The sequence below is a fragment of the Salvelinus sp. IW2-2015 genome, linkage group LG23 (genome assembly GCF_002910315.2).
Source record: "Salvelinus sp. IW2-2015 linkage group LG23, ASM291031v2, whole genome shotgun sequence".
NCBI lineage: Eukaryota > Metazoa > Chordata > Actinopteri > Salmoniformes > Salmonidae > Salvelinus > Salvelinus sp. IW2-2015.
Window position 1 is genome coordinate 18,280,378 of NC_036863.1, and position 24,056 is coordinate 18,304,433.

At 43.7% G+C, this 24,056-nt stretch overlaps 1 protein-coding gene across 1 annotated transcript in view; it reads right to left on the reverse strand.

Moving 5' to 3' along the window:
- LOC111950499 (uncharacterized) overlaps window positions 1-24,056 on the reverse strand; it is a 98,960-nt gene that overhangs the window by 14,252 nt on the left and 60,652 nt on the right. The window contains exons 7-22 of the mRNA XM_070434295.1: window positions 18,898-22,312; window positions 18,735-18,779; window positions 14,578-14,693; window positions 11,505-11,664; window positions 10,681-10,820; window positions 8,412-8,538; window positions 8,136-8,171; window positions 7,843-7,964; window positions 6,841-6,970; window positions 5,785-5,930; window positions 3,088-3,214; window positions 2,859-2,894; window positions 2,627-2,736; window positions 2,232-2,358; window positions 925-1,052; window positions 531-654 (exon numbers count right to left, since the gene is read on the reverse strand). Coding sequence (XP_070290396.1) covers window positions 531-654; window positions 925-1,052; window positions 2,232-2,358; window positions 2,627-2,736; window positions 2,859-2,894; window positions 3,088-3,214; window positions 5,785-5,930; window positions 6,841-6,970; window positions 7,843-7,964; window positions 8,136-8,171; window positions 8,412-8,538; window positions 10,681-10,820; window positions 11,505-11,664; window positions 14,578-14,693; window positions 18,735-18,779; window positions 18,898-22,312 — 5,089 coding nt within the window. The remainder of the gene's footprint in view (window positions 1-530; window positions 655-924; window positions 1,053-2,231; window positions 2,359-2,626; window positions 2,737-2,858; window positions 2,895-3,087; window positions 3,215-5,784; window positions 5,931-6,840; window positions 6,971-7,842; window positions 7,965-8,135; window positions 8,172-8,411; window positions 8,539-10,680; window positions 10,821-11,504; window positions 11,665-14,577; window positions 14,694-18,734; window positions 18,780-18,897; window positions 22,313-24,056) is intronic.

Here is a 24,056-nt window from a genome sequence, read left to right on the forward strand (position 1 = left end):
CTTTCTTAAGGCACTGTAGGTTCGAATCTCACTGACGCTGTGCCACAGTAAAAAATACATCTGTTTGCATGATTAATGCCTATGCAAATACATTTTCCTGTGTCCTATCTGTGTTTGGATTTCAAAACAGTTAACCCAAACTAAGTTCGCAGTGTTATTAAAAGTCTTATTGAAACACTCACTGAAAGTTTTAAGGAAGTTATTCMAAAACCTCAAAATAACCTATAATTTTCGTTCACAAAATGTTAATAAAACTTCCCAGGAAAACTTTCAGGGAACTACAGTAAAATGTTCTCAGAAAATCCCTGCTGCATAAAAATGCATGTTCTCAGAACAGGCAACATTTTCACTTCCATTCTCAGAACGTTTAAAAAAACGTCAGTTTTACAGATCAGGAAACATATAGCTTTTTCCCAGAACCAATGGGAAATGAAAAACATACCCACAACTTCCAAAGAACCAAATGTACTAGATGGGAAATGACACTTAGAGTGATTAGAGTGATTGTCAATTTTGTGTGTGTGTTTTACCTGTTTGAGGGGCCGTAAGGAGCCAATGGTGTCCCAGCCACTGTGCTCTCCCCACACAGGAAGCTCCCCTGGCTGCAGCAGCATCTGACAGCCCTTATAGCTACTGTATTCATACACCACCCACCTGCCAAAGACACACACATTCAGCTGAAACAGGGCCATATTCATTACGGCGCAACGCAGAGAAACATCTTAAAACGGAAAACAAAAATTAGCCTTCTTATTGGACAAGTTCAGGTAGTATCAGGTAGTACCTCCCTGTGTCACTTGTTTTCTTACTGAACATGACACATGTCTGAGGCCAAAGAAACCTAAGTTCCTTCTCTATGTAGTGTCTGGCAGTAATGTTAGCTGTTCAGTGACATAAGAGATGACAGGCTATCTCTCTACTCACAGTCCACTGTGGACCTGCAGAGACTGGGTGAAGAAGTCCTTCATGTGCTCTGTGGGCGTCACAACAACCATCTTGAGGCCCTCAAAGGAACCCAGGGAAAACAGGCTGATGGACGGGTCGGAGAAACTCTACAGAGGTAACAGGAAGGGAAGGGAGCCATCTTAGATGAGAATGCCATTGGATTTACTTTATTTATGTTCTGTCCTTTTTCAATAAGTGCCTGTATTGAACTATATTAGGGCAAAATACACAATACATCCTTTATACCTATATTTGTAAAGCAGTCCACACCCTTTGGCTGGAGTCATACTAAGACTAGGACAAAAGTAGGACATTATGGGGAAAAGGTTGTCATTTGTGACGCTCCAATGGTGGCTGAACGGAAACTACATTAATCTACACTACATTACCAAAAGTATATGGACCGGCTTGTCGTATATCTCATTCCAAAATCATGGGCATTAATATGGAGTTGCCCCCCCCCCTTTTGCTGCTAGAACAGCCTCCACTCTTCTGGGAAGGCTTTCCACTAGATGTTGGAACATTGCTACGGGGACTTGCTACCATTCAGCCACAAGAGCATTAGTGAGGTCGGGCACTGATGTTGAGCGATTAGGCCTGGCTCGCAGTCTGCGTTCCAATTCATCCCAAAGGTGTTTGATGGGATTGAGGTCAAGACTCTGTGCAGGCCAGTCAAGTTCTTCCACACTGATCTCAACAAACCATTTCTGTATGGACCTCGCTTTGTGCATGGGGCATTGTCATGCTGAAATAGGAAAGAGCCGTACGTACCAAAACTGTTGCCACAAAGTTGGAAGCACAGAATCATCTATGTCATTGTGTGCTGTACCGTTAAGATTTCCCTTCACTGGAACTAAGGGGCCTAGCTCGAACCATGAAAAACAGCCCCAGACCATTATTTGTCCTCCACCAAACTTTACAGTGGGCACTATGCATTGGAGCAGGTAGCGTTCTCCTGGAAATGTGGCATCCTTTGACGGTGCTACTTTGAAAGTCACTGAGCTCTTCAGTAAGGCCATTCTACTGACAATGTTTGTCTATGGAGATTGCATGGCTGTGTGCTCGATTTTATATACCTGTCAGCAATGGGTGTGGCTGAAATAGCAGAATCCACTAATTTGAAGGAGTGTTCACATACTTTTGTATATATAGTGTATTTATCACCATCTATTTATCATGGCATATAATACTGTTAAAACTGAATGTGTGCTCACATGTCTCATCTAGCTTGTTGTGCTACCTAAAGATAGCAGTAAATGGGCTGAGGTCATGCCAGGTACACTCACATAGGGAATGGGCCTCAGTGATCTGACAGAAGTGGCCACACAGCCACAGGAAATGAGGTCGGGATAAAGGCCCTCTCCCAGGACGTACTGGTTTCCACAGCAACCCTCCTCATCAAAAAGCAGCCAGCTGGACGGGGCAAGAAGAGCAGTGAGCGTGAGTAAGACAATAAGCATCACAGACATTGTTCAATGCCTCCTATGGCAACTACAATTAAAGATACATTGTGGCATACCTACAGTAGAATACTGACAATACATAATTAGCAACCTATAAGTAAAAATTTGCATTGACCCTTAATAATAACTGTTTGGATTTATATAACATAATCGTAAAAGGGGACATAACTCCACCTCTAGCATCAATACAGATCAAATAGTAGTCCTCCAGTACTCACCTTCCCCTGATGACTCTGAAGGACATGGGGGAGGCAGAGCCACAGTGCCCTGCCTCACCCTCGTACCCTTCACCCACTCCCCTGTAGTGGGGCTGGCTGTAGGCCCACAGCTGGAGACACAAAAGTACAACTTAGTACACACTTCACGGCTGGGTATCAATTCTCAGATAGCCCCTTTCCCTAGTCTCTTTTTTACAGGTGAAAATAATGTTGTGTAATGATATATACATACCATGAACTTTGGTTCTCTGGTGCCATAAAGGTCCTGCTGTAATAATAAAAGTGTTTTGACATATTTTCCCAAGTCATATTTTCCAACATCTATACCATATATTTTCAGAGAGCCACATAGAGCTACAAAGAAGAGACATAGGAGGGATTTCATCTGCATGTCACGCCTTTGTCACTCTTATGTCAGTCTTATGATCTATTCATCTAATAGGCTACGATATGGAGCTCACCAATCGTATGGGTCGGATAGACTTGGCTGCTACATGGTTGCCACACCAGTGCAGAGTGGCAGGATGTTTGCCTTTCTCCAGTATGCACTGCTCTCCACTGAAGCATTTCTCGCTGTACGCCACCCATCTGAAACACAGACCAGCCCAGAGACCATCAGCACCACAGAGGCACAGTGAATAGTGAATAACAAAGTCATGTGAAACTATGTGAACTTTAGTTTGTTGGGATTAGGGTTTCAAAGGGAGGGTATATTATGGGAAACTACCAGAATTTTGGTAACTTTCAAGTTTCTTTTGAATTTTAACAGATGACATCTAGTGGCCTCTTTGGGTACTTAAACCATCAACTTAGTGAATATCATTGGGGTTTAATATGAGGGTTTCAGCATGAAATATCCTTTATATATTTTTTAAAACACTTATTTATTTGACTATATCTTTGTTGTAAATGTTTTGGTGCCAAACTGGTGGCTGTGGTGAAAAAAGTCAATAGTTGGAAGAGATGCAGAGTTAATTTAAAATAATACCTTTGTTGATTAGATACTTTTTTACATTTAAGTCATTTAGCAGACGCTCTTATCCAGAGCGACTTACAAATTGGAAAGTTCATACATATTCATCCTGGTCCCCCCGTGGGGAATGAACCCACAACCCTGGCGTTGCAAGCGCCATGCTCTACCAACTGAGCCACACGGGACCACGTTTTTAATTCATTATCTTTAACAATATGGTCTATCCACTAGAAACTAATGGACAATATGGACAAATATTAAAAAAAATTGTACTATATGAATACAAGTTATTCAAGATAAAATTACCAAAGTTACCATAGATTACCTGTTAATTACTAAAATTACAGAAGTTTCTGGTAACTTTGGTAAATGAATGGTAGCTTTGCAATAATAGGTGGGATGCACCTCTATTAAGATGTTATTATAACTGGTCTTCTGCAAAGTTGTGGTGATTTCCATTTAACCCTTTACACTCGTGGGAATTGGCCTATATGGAATTGGCCTATATTTCTTACAGAAGAAATATGAAAAGCATATGCATAAACATTGTAGCAATTGAAAGGGAACAGTTTGGAGATTATGGGAAAATTATTAGACCAAAGTTGAGGACAACAGTTCACCTGACAAGACAGAATGCAAACATTACATTGCTGATTTATGTGCATTTTACATTTACTGTAATTTTCGCAGCATTTGTTGTTAACACTCTGTTAACACTCTGAAAACACTCTGTATACATTCAGTAACATCATAAGAATATTCGTGGGAAATTTGGGGTAGGTGCAACATAAGACAAAAAAAATACAAGGGTTTGAGTGAGAGGACTAACTGGTGTCTCCAAGTGAATACACACCTCTCCAAAGTGTGCACAGTTCCTACGAAATTTTAATGCAGTTTTATGACAAAGAAGTCTTCAGCTATAAGGTGTTTTTGTGAGCTCTCCTAGCTGTGCTGTTGAGGAACTAAAACAAGCACACTTATAGTTGTTTTGTTTGGAACACAACCCTGCATCCCCGCCATCACACAATTACTATTGCTGTTAACGCAATCCAAAACGTCCCATTTTAAATCTCAATCTGGGTCAGGTGGGCATCATTTGAATGCTTGTTCTATTGCCAACATGACTAGCTATGTTATAAAATACAATCTTACAGTGTTAGGTTTCACAAGGCAAATCAGAGAAATAGATGGTAATTTTGGTGTGCATAGAAAGGAGCCATGAATGCATTCAGGTGCATGTTCTGCTGCTAATTTTCCACACGATCAACAAACATTGTCTCATTCAGTTCAGAACAACCCAGGGTATGAACCTATGTCATCTTGTAACTGTACATCAAACATAGTGATCATAAACTTTGACACTGTACACTGAGTGTACAAAAAAGAAATAGACCGATCAGATGAATCCAGGCTATTACTATGATCCCTTATTGATGTCACTTGTTTAATCCACTTCAATCAGTGTAGATGAAGGGGAGGAGACAGGTTAAAGAATAATTTTTAAGCCTTGAGACATGGATTGTGTATGTGTGCCATTCAGTGGACGAATGGGCAAGACAAAATATTTAAGTGCCATTGAATGGGGTATGGTAGTAGTGTGTCAAGAATAGCAACGCTGCTGGGTTTTTCACGCTCAACAGTTTCCTTTGTGTATCAAGAATGGTCCACCACCCAAAGGACATCCAGCCAACTTGACACAACGGTGAGAAGCATTGGAGTCAACATGGGCCAGCATCCCTGTGGAACGCTTTCGAAGCCTTGTAGAGTCCATGCCCTGACAATTTGAGGCTGTTCTGAGGGCAAAAGGGGGTGCAACTCAATATTAGGAAGGTGTTCCTAATGTTTTGTACACTCAGTGTATATGACATGAGTTTTCTGATTTGGAAATGTGAAGTGCACATTTGGACTCACGGGTGTTTGGCTTCCTTTTATGACATCAAAGCTGTATTTATTATAATCCTCAACATCTCATCTTTCAAAATACATTGAGTCCTCTTCATTTACAGCATTTCCCTAACTCAGACATGTGCAAAAGTTTCCCAATTAGCGAGAGGGTAGGGGGCAACTTCTTGTCGCATGCGGTGCTCAAGTTCAGAACGGCTGTCAGTCAAACCCCATACAGAACTGTGAAGTGCAGAGTTCCTGAATTGACCCCAACCGTGGTCCTCTAAGGTGTGATACTCACACTCCACTCTCCACACAGAAGGTGGTGGTCTTTTCAGTGGCTCCATCCTTCTCCAGATCAGGGACGTCCAGATCCAAAATGTCCCTTCTCCCGGCTCCAGGAGAGCCAGTTTCCTCCTGCAGTGAGACTGAAGGCTCTATGAAGTCCTAACAATGGGAACCATGCAGAAGAGCTCACTGAGTAAGACTGCTTTATAAAATAGCTACAACAACTCTGACACTAATGTAGCCTAGTGCAAAAACAGAGCTTACATGAAGAAATGTGGGATGGTTAACTGTATAGAAACTAGCACCACTGTACAAACCACTTTTATCCAAATCCTATGAAGTTTCCCTTTCTCTTGTTCTTTCATGTTCAAGTAGCCTCAAACTGAAAAACTCTACAAGCTGCATTTACATAGCTGCTGCATTTACATAGCTGCTGCATTTACATAGCTGCTGCATTTACATAGCTGCTGCATTTAGCTCAGGTAGTTCATTCCGTAAGCACTATCCGTAGTGGGAGCTTTACAGAATGGCTGCTGGTGGCTGGTGATTACACAACAGTGTATAGTTGATCAAAAGAGTGGTGCTGCTAACAGCCAGAGGGCACTAGGGGTGGAGGAAACTGGAATGCTAATGAACCTGCGGTATGGTAGACAGTTAGCAATTAACTCTACCTGTTTAATCCTATTAGAAGCGTAGCCTAGCCAGGAGTTCGCTGTTAGAGCATTTCTACTAGCTAGTGCTTCTGACTGATATCAGGAGGCTAAAATAGACACTTAGACAGTGGTGAGGTGATGGAAAGGGAGTGGAATGGAGGTCTGCTGGGTGTCAACTGGGTCATACCGATGGTTAATATAAAACATTTGGCCTGGTTTCAGACAAATGACTCTGCCAAGCACACACACACACACACGCAGGCACACTCACAGACCGCAACACATTTCATTGACTTCCCTCATTCTTTCAAATCAAGAGTACGCTTTCAGGATTTGCACAGGTACACATTCCCACATAGGCCACATATAAGTGAATACACTGTAAATAACCATATTATTAAAATCCCGTTACTTACTGCCTGTAAGAAACGGAAAGAAAGCAGCAGAGGGTGATCGGCTCCACCCAGATCTGCACAGTCACTGTATTCTCCCTCCTCCAGTAAATACTGCCGTCCTGTGAAGTCCTCTCCAGTGTAGCCCACCCATCTGTCAAACACAAAGGTCACAGGTCAAACCACAGCTAAATACTCCTACTACTACTCACACTTATACCAACACAGCTTGAATAGGAGCCTGGGTGTCAATGATATGTTAGTGCTGATAACAGTGTCTTAGCGGTGCCACTTGAGTTAGTGCTAAGGAATGTTTGATTGATTTATTGTTTGATTGATTGTGATTGTTTGGGTTTTTTGTGGTGTTACAATTAAAATGTTATCAGATGTCAGGCGTACCAACCCTCTCTGTAACCAAACACCACACCAAAGCATGCGTGCGTGCGCACACGCACCAACGCACCCACCCACACACACACCCACACACCCACACCCACACACACACACACACACACACCACACAACCACACACACACACACACACACACACACACACACACACCACAACCACACACCACACCCACAACCACACACACACACAACACACTTCCTGTTCCATATGTTTGCACAGGGAGGTGAGCTACATTTGCTACATATGACAGTAGAGGTAGCATTCCTGAGGAATCACATGACCAGTAGATTGTGAAACTGTTTGCAGCAGAATGACACACCTTGTAAAAACCTCAGTAGAGGTAGCATTCCAGAGTAAGTATGCAGCTTGGCATGAATGCACTTCCTTTCTCCCTCCCTAACTCTGTCCCTCACTCACTCACAAAACACAAATGCATGTGAATTCCCAAACAAACCGAACCTTATTTTCTCCATACAAATTGGAATGACATTTAACTAAGAGGGTCTAGACATGTTCATTAATCTGAGTCTATGAGTGAGAGTCCTCATCTGTCTCCATCAGCTGTGGATGACAGGCAGGCGCAGACAGGAGGGAGGGCATTGACATGGACTCACACTCCACCAATGACCCGTAGCGACGACGCCCCTTTCAGCCCAGCCACAGCTCCCAGACTGGGGGTGTGGCCTCCCAGCTCTCTGCCCCGCCCCTGGAAGAGGGGCTGCTCGAACACCAACATCTAAAAAAAAAACACACAAACAAAAAACTATATCTCATGCACTTTCTAAATTAATTTACTTTCATTATCATTAATCATCATTGTGCAAATTGAAGTGATTATTTAACTGTATGACTGTTTACTGCAGGGATAGTGGTTTATGCTGTACTTTCAATATTGATAATGTCTTACCTTAGGATCCAGAGGTCTCCTCACTCTGAGCCCACTCTGTCAGAAAGACACAGAACATAATGAAACCAAACCTTGATGAAAATGAGGCCCAGACGTATATATTTCTGAGACTTTGAGACATAGCCCATTAAATTTAAGAAATCCTATGGGCCAATTTGAAAATCGAATATAAACTCCTTTCCTGAGTGTACAGCATTGAAATGTAATTGGGCCCAAACCCGACCACAACCAAGCAGTGTCAGCCACCTCAGTGATGCCACAGTGGTGAACCCTTACCATTCTGAGGGGTCTCAGTGACCTCACAGTGGTGACCTGGGGATGACCAACGCCAGGTGTTGTGGAGCCGCCTGCTTCCATAACCGCATAGTTCCCATGGAAACCAGGGCTACAGTAGGCAAGCCAACTAAGGTGGAAAAACAAGACAAAGGCATTATCAATGAGAGGCCCAGGTAATCTAATCTCAATTGTTTGCTAAGCAGACTCTTGTGTTACAAGCATCGGGCGTCGCTGATATTGTTTTTAATTTACAGGTAAACATTGTCTATTCATGTGGCACCACATTTATGGAGGCTGCTCAGTTCATTGCTTTCTGCATGAAATGTATGCATGGTTGAATGCCTGATCAAACACAAATACTTTCTCCACAGTCATACTGTCAGTGTCACTAATCTCCACTACAATAGAAACCACTCATCTTCTCTGTGAGAAGAAAAATATTTTATTGAAAACCTGTTACTATGGAACAACAAAGGAAAATCCCTAACGGAAAAACAATCTTTTTCCACACAAAATTTAAGTCACAGTACAGATGACTCGCTTGCTCTTTCTCTTCGCCAATGACACGAGTGTGTGTTCAGTCTTCAGTCTGTTGCGTGTAGAATATCCTAGCCTATTCTTTGACGATAGGCAAGACATTGCAAGACATTGCAAGCCAATAAATTGCGAGATCCAGCTTTTGATTGCAGACAGATGGGCCTAATGCACGGTTCTGACTGTCTGTGGCCCTCCCCTCTCTCTCCTTTCCTCACTAGCTCGCTATGAAAGATGCAAGTGTTTGTGTTTTCGAAAGTACAGAAACAAATCAGTCTCCTCCTGTAACGATTCTCGTTGGTGGAAGGAGAGGAGGACCAAAATGCAGCGTGGTAAGTGTTCGTCATATTTTAATTTCAAACTGAACACTACACAAAATAACAATGATAAGAAAAACGAAACAGTTCTGTAAGGTGAACAGACACTAGACAGAAAATAAACACCCACAACCCATAGTGGGAAAACAGGCTACCTAAATATGATTCTCAATCAGAGACAACGATCGACAGCTGCCTCTGATTGAGAACCATATCATGCCAGACATAGAAATACAACATAGAAAACAGAACATAAACTACCCACCCAAACTCACGCCCTGACCAACCTAACACAAAGACATAAAAAGAAACTAAGGTCAGAACGTGACACCTCCGTTCCAAAAATTCTGAATCTTAGGAGTCGATTCCTAGCGGAAGATGTATTTTCTTTCTACTAAATGTCTTGGTAAGTCACAGTATTTAACAAACTTTAAAGTACTTTTTTAGGAAACAGTGGTCTGCACGCAGGCTGCATTCAGGCAGCTCGAGATTATTTGATTGACAGTTCTGGTCACCTAGTGATGGACATTAGTCCCGCTTCAGAAGTGGCATTCCTACACAGACAAGTCAAATACCCGTTCAGTGGTCGCTTTAAAACTATCTCCAGAGAAGATTTCGTGTTGGCATTTAAAAAGCCGTAGTGTACCCTTACAGCCAAACAAACATGTCGTAGCCGAGGCACTTTCAAGGGTATATGACTGTGGTAGATAGAATTTCCTTGCCCGGCCCTAGTGGTCATACACATGTAATAGGTCCATTATTCTGCATTGTGAATTGAGGTGGAATTTTGTGATTTTTCTAATCGTTTTAACGGAAAACCGATAAAAAATGGCTGTTTAAATGTTAAGCAAAACTGTACATTTGTCGCATCCCTAATTGCATCATACTTTGGCAGTCAAATTCCAATCCTAACTGTGGCTTTCTTCAACTGTAAATATGGGTGTGTTAGTAAATAGACTTTACAGAGTCTGGTGACATGGTATTTATTGAAGAGTTACCACATTAACTACCTCACTACCTCCACCCTGAAGTGAGACATTATGAAACTTAATTTTAAGTGTTAATTCTGTCACTTCTATTACCACCCATAAACATTCCTGTACCGAATGTGTGTGCTTTATATACACACCTGAAAATAACAGTTTAAGCAGGAAATGCCCCTTCCTAGCAGGTGCATGCTAGAGAGCTGGAGCTCAATGACTCAGCTGAGAACAATCCACCCAAATTCTGTTGAAACAATATGGACGTTGGTTGGCAAGGACACATCTCCTCAATGAGTCATTCCCCCTGTTGTTTTAGCATTGTAAGTGCTTCCTATTTCAGTCTATATAGCCTGTAGCTACTGAAGCGCCCCCTCAGACAATGGCATTGAGTTCCTCTACAGTTACAGTTACCATTAACAGGATAGGCCTCCTCACCAGCCAGACTTGACAGTCAGGTTTGAGAGGTGGATAGGTCCACCACGTGTTCCCAAGCTGTCTGCTTCCGAGTTGAGACGTTCCGTGGCTCCTCCTGGCACTCCGGCTGGAAGCAGATGGATTTCTGGAGTGCCGTCATCCTGAACGGTGAAGGAGACACAACAACATTCTCTCAATATGTGGAGACATTCCACTACACACAGCTCTATCAATCCTTCTCTATCAGGCCCCATTATAATGACTAAGGCTGAGAAATGGGAAGATAGAGGGGGAAATTGAGAGAAAAGGGGGACCAGAGAGAGGATAACAAAGAGACTGGACAAAGTCAGAGAGAGAGAGAGAGAGAGAGAAGAGAGAGGAGAGAGAGAGAGAGAGAGAGAGAGAGAGAGAGAGGAGGGAGAGAGGAGAGAGAGAGAGAGAGAGAGAGAGAGAGAGAGAGAGAAGAGAGAGAGAGAGAGAGAGAGAGAGAAGAGAGAGAGAGAGAGAGAGAGAGAGAGAGAGAGAGAGAGAGAGAGAGAGAAGAAGAGAGAGGAGAGAGAGAGAGAGAGAGAGAGAGAGAAGAGAGAGAGAGAAGAGAGAGAAGAGAGAGAGAGAGAGGAGAGAGAAGAGAGAGAGAGAGAGAGAGAGAGGAGAGAGGAGAGAGAGAGAGAGTCAGAGAGACCCTGGCCCTCTAAAGCTTCTCAGAGAGGGAGTGATAGTCAGCCCTGGTAGGTCTAAATTGGTAGGTCTAAATAAATGAACCATAGTCTCCCGAATTAGAAATGTTGGAGGGAAATCACTAATGGCGCATGGCACTGTAATGTCATGGTAATAAATATGCCAACCTTCACTAGTCTTCTGATGGAGCCGATGGTGATTGTGGTGGGCTTGACCTCTGTCCCCTGGCTGGCCTGCTGCTGACCTGGTTGGTGGCTCAGTACTGTCTCCCCTTCCTCCAGCAGCATCCCGGGGCCCCGGAACCCCGGCTCCAGGTATAACAGCCAGCTACGACACAAACACACTGTGTGAGCACCCACTTCCATCTCTCCGTCCCTCTCATACACAGACTCTTTCTCTGTCTTTTTTTCTCTCCCACCCACTCAGCACAAAAAGAGACGCCAGCCACCAACTGACTGCACAGAGCACACACAAACAGAGCAAGGGCATTGCCATGGAAACCAGGCCCCACCTTCCCTACTCCTTGGTGACAATAAATAAATAATAATGCATAAAATAAAATGACCCCCTACCAGTACACACACACACACACCCAACACATGAACTATAACAGTTGATGATTAAAGTTACATGTTGAAGAGAAGATTACAGCACTGTGCTGACAGTAATGTAAATCAATCTGGCTCTCACCAATGTTTTTTTTTCTGTTTAAATATTAAAAGCTGCTTACTAATGCCCCTGAACTACAGGCCCACAGCACACAGTTGGGGGCTTCAATACTTCAATATCCCTGCTGAGACCTGGCCAGAATACTGCCTTTTATCTGAGGATAAACATGGCAACAGTCAACAAATATTGTAGATCCTGAAAATAACACAGCGGTGTGATATGTGCAGTGTAAACAACACTATTGTGTGTGTGTGTGTGTGTCGACAATATTCCATAAATAATCTATGTGGATGGTCAGGAACTGCATCGACGTGGTAAGAGTCTGTCTATATTGACTCAGACAAACAGCCAGGGCTCTCCTAAATGGTTTAGTGCCTGGTTTTACCGATTATACATCCACCATGAGAGACACAGATCAATATCTCCTAATAGGATAGGCTGCTGGGGATGACGCCCAAGGAGGGAGGAAGCATCTTACGAGAAAGTCAAATCCCTCATAATTAGCATGTAGGAGAGTCTTTTTGTGGCTCACGCCATCACTGATGAGCTTGAACTGAATACAATTTTTTTTGAATGACCATCACTCTGGGTGTCCAGAAGTGGTTCTGTCAGACCACTGCCTAGGAGTTTGTTGAGGCATGTACTAGAACATCTGTCAAACTTAAATAAGTCAACCTGTAAAATAGCCCTTGTACTGCAAATCAAAACTAGCTTGGGGAACAACTCTAAGTGGTCCTTTACATTTGTTCCTCTGTGGACCGTAGAGGGAACAATAGGACCCAAGTCGGTCGGTTAACCTGAGAATTGGACGGAGGAGAACGCACACAAATACAACAATGCAGCTACAACGTGACCCGCTTCCTTTCTCTCCTCCCATCTGGTCGACGGGGAGAGAGCTCCTACTCAAATTGTTGGAAAGCTGCTTTGCTTTTCCCACTTTTTGCTTGGAAAGGCTGGTTTGGTGTAAATAATACAACAGGTCTAGGGCTCTGAAAGGGGGGCTGAGCCAACGCACTAGTACACAAATGGAAGGTGGGTCCATCCATAAAGCATGAGATATTGCGTAAGGCACCAAACCTTCGCTAGCATTTCCACGCAGAGTCGAGCGAGCCTGCCCTTGCTTAAGTAATTTGACAAAATGCACACAGCGCCAGAACATGTTCGCAAGACTGAACGTTTCTCGTTCTGCATCCATTCAATATGAGAGCAGTGTTACAGCATAGCCACACAGCTACCAGGCTCTTCTGTACGTGAACCTGCTTTGCCACTGGCAGAGGCACAAAGACTTACTGTCATGTCCATTAGTTAAACCTACTGCAGCATTATATGAATATGAACAACTAAACTTATGTATAGTATATATTAATACTTTTTTGCTTTTTCATCATGAAATATTAAAAAAAGAACCATATTTTTCGAACTGCAGTAGTAATACGATATGAAGCTGATAGTACATTGATGTATGAGAGATTCTTTAGGAATAGTATAGACTTCCGTCTATCCATAGTTAGGCCCTCCAAACATTTAAGTATCTATAATGCCCACTGCTCGTTCTCATGGGGCCAATGTAAGAACATTAAGAAAGTGGTCAAATGCAGCTGTTAGTGTAAGATCTCTTGCTATGAGGAGTTCAATCAAAAGGGTCACTCAGATGGGAGCTGTGTGATGGGGTGGGTTTTATTTGTGGTTTATTTTCTAATTCATCTGTTTTTTGTTTTACTTGTAATGGTGGAATCAATTAGTGTAGCATCAATTGTTGCTTCATAGGTCTGTGCATGTACTATGAATGTACCTTATGTTATTGATAAGGATGTAAAGGTTATCATGTGATATGGACGTGCGCTGACAAAGTATTTGTCATTTGTCCAATGTTGTTTATTCTGCTGATTGATTGAATACATGATAATACTTATTTTGAGAATTTAAAATGCTCATAACATCCCCATTCACCTTTAAAGTAACAACTACTGATGACGCCAAGGAGAAGAACTCAAGAACTCAAATTTGGACGAGGCCTTGATTCCCAGTGATGGCAGTGTTTGTGTGGTTTAGCTGACAGGCCTTTTTAATGGGAGCAAACAGCGATGAGTTACCCAATTACTGTCTGTCACTGCCAGCCCAGGAGATTAATCCCCCCAACACAGTTGGAAGGAACATTATGGGGTCTCAGAGGAATCAATTCCAATTCAAACAAGATGTTCTGTTCTGACATAAGCTAAAAGTCCTAAGCCTTATGTTCAGTGATAATAAGGCCCTTCTTCCATGAGAGTGCATGAGTAAGGCAGGAAGGCAAAGAGACCTGGGTATAAGTCCAAAGCAGAGGATGACACTACAGAAAGGCTGGCTCATTCTGATCCAAGTGGGCTATTTTACAGTTGACTTAATATAAGTTTGACAGATTTTCAACTACCTGCTTCAACAAACTCTAGGCCTTGGTCCGACAGAACCACTTCTGGAAGCCCAGAGTGTTGGTCATTCAAAGACTGATATAAAACCTCATAAAGAGCATCCCTCCTGTTTAAGGAGTAAGCAACCTTTAAATAAGTTAATTTGCTCTAAAGATCCTCTTACCATCCTCCCAGGACCCGCACTGAGGCACCCTGTGGAAACACCATCCCAGAATCCTCCTGGTCTCTGTGGATCTCCCGCATCTCCCCAGAGAACGTCACACCATCATAGATGTTCATCTGGAGAAACAGAGTACACATTAGAAAACATAGAGCAACATTTGGGATAAATATATTGTCAAATGGATACAGTCTGACAGTCAACCGCCGCAAATTATCTTTAAACTGAATTTGATTTATTGACTCAAAACAGGGGAACCATACAATAATTAAATATCAAGGTTTTTCAAAGTCAGATCATATTTGTGTGACAGCTGAACTGTGGTGGTTGGGTGTTGTTTTCATAATTATATTATTACAGCAAGCTGGGTGCAAGTGAACACAGTCAGGTTTTAAAAGMCTGAGGGGAAGGGTTTCCAGCATGGAGCAGGGTGCTGAGCAATGTGCAGCTGTGCAAAGAAGCACGAGATTGAACTTCACTCAACTTAGAGGCTTCCCTGTTAGTTAACACTATCAATGTTTCCCTCTACTTTGGGAATTGGGATTGAATCAATGTAATATTAGCCACTTTCAATGCAACATACCGAAACAAAAACTATGCAAAACTTTGGGCCTCTTTACACTACACTACTTTGACGACACAAACTCGTTCCAGGAGAGATACTTGTGTAGTGTAAAGATACGAATATAGATTCAAATCTCTCTTGAAGAGATGTCTCCCACAATCAGGGGTTGGAACCAAAATTATTTTCCAATTGTTTAGTTCTGAACAGAACAATAACTTTTTTTCTTCTGTTCCGCTGTTCCGATCAGCAAAATAATGTTCTGAACTGAAAAAGTTACCGTTTATATAGAGCCTTTCTGTTCCTTTTTAAACCTCTGAAATCTTTTTTTTTACATTTAGTTCGACTTTAAATGACTTCACCAATCAGTGTAGGATATAGCTGGTTGCTTTGAAGGTGGTCAAGCTATAGTTGTTTACATGCATTGGACGAACAAATGTAGGGCGCGAGATGCAATTGAAATTTTGGCAGGTGGGGAGAGAGCGAGAGAGGGTGGAGGAGGCAGCTTGGTTTGAAGCACTGCGTATCTTGTTATGACATGCATTATCTGAATTAGGCTCACAGAATTATATCTACGGAGGAGCGGCTTCTATGATGGAACTTTGAATGTCTTTGTACTTCTGAGAGATGGCTTAACGTTGGACCAGAGCTAGCTAGATAGCTAACAAGGTTTTATGTGCAAAGCGGCACCAGAATATATATTTTATCATTAATTAATAAATACAACGTGATAACTCCAGTATCCTTAACTAGCACTGAAAAAGTTGATCCATTCCTCTCTAATAAAAAATCTCTCTCCCTAATTTTTGAATCATGCTTGTAACGTTAGTAGGATACAATAGCCTATGTTTCAGAGGGGGGGGGGGGGGGGCAGGTAGCCTACACACACTGACAAAGATTTTCAGCTGTCAGGCAGACACTGGAATAAGTTTCTAAGTGACAGAGTGAGGGATTTGCATAGGCGCTTTGTTGCAATTTTTGTGGGACTGAAAAAAATATGCTGAAACTTAAAATAACATTATTAACCGGTTTCCATGCTTTTAAAATAACGGTTCTGTTACCGGTTCTAATTCTGTTCCTCGAAAATGTTTGTTATTTTCTGGTTTTTGGTTCTGTTCCCTGAACCGGTTCCTACCCCTGATTTGAATTGCTACAGAATCTTTATTTTGTTTGTCTATATACTATGGTATTTACCGTATGTGTCACGCCCTGGCCTTAGTATTCTTTGTTTTCTTTATTATTTTAGTTAGGTCAGGGTGTGACATGGGGTATGTTTGTGTTTTTGTCTTGTCTTGGGTGGTTGTAGTGTCTAGGGGGATTTGTTAGAGTGTATGGGTTTGTGTTGAGTGAATGTTTCTAGGGAAGTCTATGGTTGAGTGAATGTGTCTAGGTATGTCTATGGTTGCCTGAGTGGTTCTCAATCAGAGACAGATGTTTTTCATTTGTCTCTGATTGGGAGCCATATTTAAGGCGGCCATAGGCATCATGTATTTGTGGGTAATTGTCTATGTTCTATGTTGCATGTGTGCACTAGTTTTTCATAGCTTCACGTTCGTCTGTTTGTTGTTTTGTTTCATTTTTCTTCTTATAAATAAAGAAGATGTATTTTGCACACGCTGCGCCTTGGTCATCTCTCTCTCCTATAGACGATCGTGACAGTATGATAATAGCTGCACTCAAACATGAAGCAGGAATGTGGCTTTGGCCACATCACATCCATGGCCAGTGTGAACAGAAAAGTTGCTAATCTGATGGTGAAAAGTGATAGATCTCACTAGACATATTTTACTAATGTCAATCGACCCTTAGTATTTAACCTTTATTTAACCAGGAAGGGCTTATTGAGATTTGAAATCTCATTTTCAAGAGCGTCCTGGCCAAGATAGGCAGCACCAAGTCATTAGACAATTACAGACAGACAGCATGTAAAATTACAAGTAATCTAGTAAAAACCATAGAATTCACAAGAGAATAACAAAATCAAAAAATAGCAAATTAAAAACATTGACAGGTCAGGGAATCAAAACTAACTATGCAAGAGATTTTGCAGAGCGCATCGGAGTAGGATTCTATTGCATTAAAGGCACAAGTGGTTGCGAGTAGATGTGCTTGTTTTGAGATCAAAGCGAGAGCTGCATGTAGCCCTGTGTGCATATTTGTTCATATTTTTTGCTAGTTAATTATTAGCACAATTATAGCTAATTTCTGGTCAGCAATGGGGGAGTGGTTGCTTCCTACATGAGCACAAAACGTGTACATTTCTAGCCATCTTTGAAAAATGTGTCAAGAGCTTTTTTTATGTATTTAAAAGGGGCAGTGTTGTATTTTGAGACAGCAGAGGGTAGCATACATTTTTGTCTGATTCTCTGTTATGATGTTTTTTATACATAGTTTTTTTAATGGTAGCCCACTCTGGTAGGCTTAGATTATGATCAAATAGCCACAGTTGCCTACTTTGCCACTGTTAAAACTGGAATTTCAAGTGTGTACAGCCTCAGTGTTCACAGTAAACGGGTGCCGGAAGTTGCACAGAATTTTCACAACGTCCAAGTTTGCGCTCAGAAAACCTGAAATTTGCTCAGTACCCCAAGAAATTTGTGGGAACATTGGTGTTGAGTGACTACGCCTGAGGCCCCGAGCACATTTCTGATGACAGAAAGGGAGAGAGGAAGGGGGGCCAAGGAGGAAGGAAAGGGTGTCGTTAGTCCCCTAACCAGCCCAAAAGATGCCCCAGGGCAGTCATTATAGAACACAGCCTCTTCTATAATTAACACTCTTGTGTTTTTTCATTTTTTTCACTCCTACCAGGCTACGAGTGTCTGCCTTCTTTCATACTGCTTTAATTCCCAGTCTTGATAGTTTTGCTGCTTTGCTCCTTTTGTTTCCTCCTTGATAACAAATACTTTTCCAACGCGGCTAACAGAACAGAAAACCGTGGTTGTGCGGTTGCAAAGCAATTCCATTAGTGATTATGTGAAACAACAATGTAGACAAAACCTCTGGCACTCAGTGCTTTGTTCACTGCCTGTGTTGTGACCCTATAAACTTCATCATCTATGTAAAACCGCATACAAGTTGTTTGTTGGAAAAACCCATTCCTGATTTACATATACAGTGCTAGACCACAGGAATATTAATGTGATTGTGATCCAAGTTCCTGACTCACTGTTGCATTCAGCTCTCGAGGCTGCAGACTAGCATTGTAGGTGGTTTTCACTCGTCATTAGAGTGCTATAGAAGAGACCCGCACTCCTCTGCACAGATTCTGAGAAACTACAGCCCTTGATAGCAGATGATAGCTTTCAACAACAATTAATAGACCGTTGCATAATCACATCTTCCTTTATGACAGGCCTTATGAAGAGATTAAACTGAAAAGATGAGTTGCTGCCCTACTTTCTGCAGCCTGAGGTATCATTAACAAATGAAAGAGAAATGTTCTGTCCAGCTCAAAGGCAGTCTGGCATCTCCAATCTATTCAGCAGCACAGCGATTAGGAGGCAGACTGCCTAAAACATTAAGACAGTCATTAAGATGAGATCAGAAATTAGCATGACAGTGAGAAAGTAGAGGACTCATGTAATACATGTGATCTCACCAGTGTAGGCCTTGGGATGACCTTCCCATAACTCCAATTTCCCCCCTGAAATGACATCAACAGGGGTAAAATATTAACATATATTAGTTCTAAATGTCAGGGTGCATAACCATTTCTTTACATAATATTACTGAATACAAATGTCAGATGCTGTTGAACTTACCATGTCAGTTGCTGTTGATGGACAGTTGTTATCACTGAGGTGCGGAATGAGTTTGGCATGATGGTTACTGTTGTCATCATCAGGCTCTAGCAACACTGGATGCACTGATTTCAAATACTGATACATTGGTGAATCTGCAGGCTTTTGGATTGTAATCCAAGGGGTGGAAAGATTCTTCACGTCCTTCACTGGATCCCCATCTCGAGGTCCTATAGTGAATAAATCAGTAGGAAGTGTCAGAGAGCATGGGCCCTCCTGCTTGCTGCTTTGGTCTCCATCCATTCCCTGGCCATCCCCCTCCTTATCCTCCCCCTGGCCCCTGTTGAAGAACTCCCATAGGGGGCGCCGTAGAGGAGGGGTGGAGGGCTCCTCTGAGTCTGCGTCCGTGTCGGAGTAGCCGCTGGACTGCAGGCGCTCGCTGACCGACTGCAGCAGGGACAGGATGGACAAAGAGGAGGACGAGGCTAACTGCTCCATCCCTACACCTCCGCTCAGACTCCTCAGCTCCTCTGTGGCCGGGGGCACCATGAGGCCCCTGTCCTCCTGCGACAGGCCCCCCTCTGCCTCGCTGCGAAGACTGTCCTCCTCCACGATGGGAGACAGGGAGAAGGGGTAGGCCTTGGCCCGCCGTACCGTGGGGCTCAGCATGGGGCCTGTGTCATTGACGAACACCGCATCCGTCTCCTCCTCCTCGTCAATGATGGAGAAACCACTTGCCTCCATGTCGTGGAAGGCAAGATGGGGGACAGGGAGGAGGGGGAGGAGAGGTTCGAGGCCTGGGGCTCTCCGGCCTCCTGTAGCATGGAGCCCAGCTAGCCTGCTGCCCAGGTCCTGGTGAAACCCTGCCATAACTGCTGCGGCTGAACCTGCACCACTGTGTCCCGGTGTCTCGGAGTCCTGACTCTGCTGCTGCAAAGAGATGTTGCATCGATACGCGCTCACCGAGCTCAACTGTGGCCTGTCCTCGTTACTGGAGTCAGTAGCTGAATTAGACACAAGGCCCTCTGAGGTGCTCAGGTCCTTGGGGAGTCTCCTTGAGAAAGAGGGGTCCATGCTGATGGTGCCTGTTGTTCTGCAGTGGGCCTCATCTTCTTCACCCCCAGAGTCAGAGCCCTCTGAGAACACAGAGGCTAAGTAAGTCTCAACCAGTACAAAGCTTTGATCCCCACTGACCGGGATGTCATTCAGCCCGTTCAGCCTAACTTTCAATGATATTTCAGGGTCGCTCTCTTGGCCGTCATCATAAAGCGTTATACAGGCAACAGGCTTCTGACTTATAGCATGTCTGACTTGAGATGGTTCTAGTGAGTTTGGGGTGTGTTTCGGTCTGACTGACATGAGGTTTGCCTCAGAATTGCCCTTAGCTTCATATTTGGAACTTTTCCTAAGCAGATCAGGCTCAGGAAATGCTGTTTGGGTTCTCAGGTAAGTATTGTTATTCAGAGTGCTGTTGAGCTTATTGGGACTTTCCGAGTTATTAGACACAGAAACATGACCATATTCAGCATTACCATCTTGTTTAGGACTATGTCTATTACTTTCGATATCATCTTTGGCTACGTGGACTGCGCCGTCTCCTACCTGTGTTTCTTTAACGCCTAGCACCTCGTTACAACCATTGTCCCCTGAAGTGCAGAGCACTTGATCTTTGTTTTCATTAGTTTTCCCTGAGACAGACTCATACTCAAGATCCGCTCTCATTATTTGAATAATATCTCCGTCATCACCACAGAGACCTGGTTTCTCGAAGGACACTCCACCACCCAAGAGAGGAAACACATCTTTCTGGTGCTTATCACCACTGTATTCAGATTCAATAGGATAATTTGGCTGGGAATCCTCTTCCCCTTGCGGTTGCTCATTAGCATTAGCATCCATTAGCCGTTGACCTTTGACCAGTAGGTGAAGACCAGTGCCTTTGGTCCCCTCGGCACAGTGTTCTCCCTGCCTGTGGTCTGAGACACTGATGGTGGGGGCACTGCTCTCACAGGCCGGCCCAGGGCTGCTCCTGATGTCAGTGTCCGAGCCTGCGATAGACTCGTACCCCGAGGAGGGGGTGGACCTGGGGCCCTCCGATAGAGGGTTGGGGTTTAATGAGAGAGTCTGTTCTGCCGGGACGGCTGATGGATGTCTGTCATCCCCCCTCTCTGAAGGCTCTACCTCCACCAGCTTATCCGGCTCGAAGGACCGATCCACGTCCTCCTCCTCCACTCTGCCTACGGGTAGGACCAGGTAAATCTCCTCACTGGCCTTCTGGAGCACTTCACCCTCCTCCAACTCAGAGTATTCGATTCTCTCCAGGGCCGCTAGAGCGTTCTTCAGAATGTTATCCACCATCATTTTAGAGTCCAAATGAAGGGCCTCCTCAAACAGATCGTCTGGAGGACCAATGTTCCACTCCTCCTTCCCTGACTCAAAGCAGTGCAGTCCAGCACCAGGGCCTGTATCCAGTGCATCCCCAGAATCTGAGTGCCTAGTTGCTGGAATGGGTTCCTGGCTTTCGGTTGCTGATAAAAGCGAGGCAGACGGTGAAATGGGATGCGGAGCCAGCTGGCCTCCATCACCATCGGAAACAGCGGCAGGCAGATGTGTGTGCTGCGCAGTCCCCCCGGTGTCTGGCGGCTCCCTGAGCAACACAGCAGCAAATGTAGGTGACCCAGTCTGAAAACAGTGTGCAGATACGGTTTCTATCTGCTCACTTAGCCCTGTGTCTCTGTCCCCGTCTGTGTCCCTGTTCGTATCCTCGCTGGCCATCTCTGCATGAGTAATTTTATCCCGTGGGCTCAGCTCTGCACTGTGGGTCTCACTGACTGCTGTACTAGTCCTGGCATCAGCAGAGTCGTCTGTGGGTGCGGGAGGGGAGTATGTGACGGAGCCAACCCCAGAGAGAGAATCCTTGGCCTGGCCTCCTACAGTAGCCAGGCTTGTCTCTCCGGATGAAGGGAAGGCACTTTGACTCACAGCCCTTTCTGCTGTCTGTGTTGTTGGTGGAATGTGACTAGACTCAGGTCCAGTTGGACCCAAAACAGAGTCTGTTTCCGAAGTCCAAGCTCCTCTCTCATTGGTTTCTGAGGTTGTAGCTCCAATCTGATTTGTCGATACAGTCTGAATGTCACTTTGTTTTGAAATGGCGAGTTCTAAAGTGGAGTGTGTCACCGCACCCAAGGTGGTGCCCTCTACACCTGAATTGGGGGATTCCACCTGCACCTGGTGCCTCCGCCTCATTCTGTGTTTGTCCCTCTGGCCACGGTATGTCCCGTACGTCACCACTGGCGGACAGGCCAGAGCCAGGCGCCGCTGATGCTCATCCACCGCCTCTTCAACTTCACTCAATGGGCTGCTGTCTGCCGCTGCTTTGCCCTCTCGGCATCCTCCCCTGTGGCCTTCCGCCTGCATCTCCTCCAAGGCTCTGTTCCTAATACACAGAGAGAAAAGGTGAATTAGAATACAGACAAGGACACATATTCCCTCAGTGCTGCTTTGGGTGAGTAGAGGGGGGTTAGGTGATTCATACATACACAACCGTTCAAAAGTTAGGGATCACTTAGAAATGTCCTTGTTTTTGAAACAAAAGCCTCTTTTTTGTCCATTAAAATAACATCAAATTGATCAGAGTGATCACAGTGTAGACATTGTTAATGTTGTAAATTACTATTTTAGCTGGAAACGGCTGTTTTTTTAAATGGAATATCTACATAGGCGTACAGAGGCCCATTATCAGCAACCATCACTCACTCAAGCTCAAAATGGCCAGAAACAAAGCACTTTCTTCTGAAACTCGTCAGTATATTCTTGTTCTGAGAAATGAAGGCTATTCCATGCGAGAAATTGCCAAGAAACTGAAGGTCTCGTACAACGCTGTGTACTACTCCCTTCACAGAACAGAGCAAACTGGCTCTAACCAGAATAGAAAGAGGAGTGGGAGGCCCAGGTGCACAACTGAGCAAGAGGACAAGTACATTAGAGTGTCTAGTTTGAGAAACAGACACAGTTGAGAAACAGACACAAGTCCTCAACTGGCAGCTTCATTAAATAGTACCCGCAAAACACCAGTCTCAACGTCAACAGTGAAGAGGCGACTCCGGGATGCTGGCCTTCTAGGCAGAGTTGCAAAGAAAAATACATATCTCAGACTGGCCAATAAAAAGAAAAGATTAAGATGGGCAAAAGAACACAGACACTGGACAGAGGAACTCTGCCTAGAAGGCCAGCATCCCGGAGTTATTCTTTAAAAAATCTGTTATTCTTAAAAAAATATATCTCCAGCTTGACTGCTAAAAAAGCCTTTCGTATAACAATGACAATGTTTAATTGGATTCTCCAAGAGGACTATAAATACAGTACATCAGTGGAGGCTCCTCAGAGGAGGAAGGGGAGGACCATCCTCCTCAGTGAACTTCATTAAAAAAAGTTATCCTTTTTTAGATAAAACTATACTAAATATATTCACATTTGACTAAATAATTGATTAAAACACACTGTTTTGCAATGAAGGTCTCCAGTAGCCTCAACAGCACTCTGTAGGGTAGCACCATGGTGTAGCAGGAGGACAGCTAGCTTCCGTCCTCCTCTGGGTACATTGACTTCAATACAAAACCTAGTAGGCTCTTGGTTCTCACCCCCTTCCATAGACTTTCACAGTAATTATGACAACCGGAGGACGTCCTCCAACCTATCAGAGCTCTTGCAGCATGAACCCACATGTTGTCCACCCAATCAAAGGATCAGAGAATGAATGTAGTACTGAAAGCATAAGCTACAGCTAGCTAGCACTGCAGTGCATAACATGTGGTGATTAGTTGACTCAAAGAGAGAGAAAGACAATAGTTTAACAGTTTTCAACAAATTAATTTCTTTAAAAAATGAAGGAGAAGCAAGAGAGAGAGTCATTTTCTTTTACTTCCAGTTTCACTTACTTAGCTAGCAAATGCAACTGGCTAGTTTAGCTACTCAAACACCCGGCTCAAACAGAGGGATTCTATGCTAGCTAGCTGGCTATGACTATCCAACACAACACTGGAACTGTTCCAAGTCAGGGTAAGCTTTTGGTTTTATTCATTTATTGCCACCGTGGCCCGCCGGTGTAACTGCTTACTGACTAAACACTAACATTTTATTTATTTATTTTACCGTTATTTTACCAGGTAAGTTGACTGAGA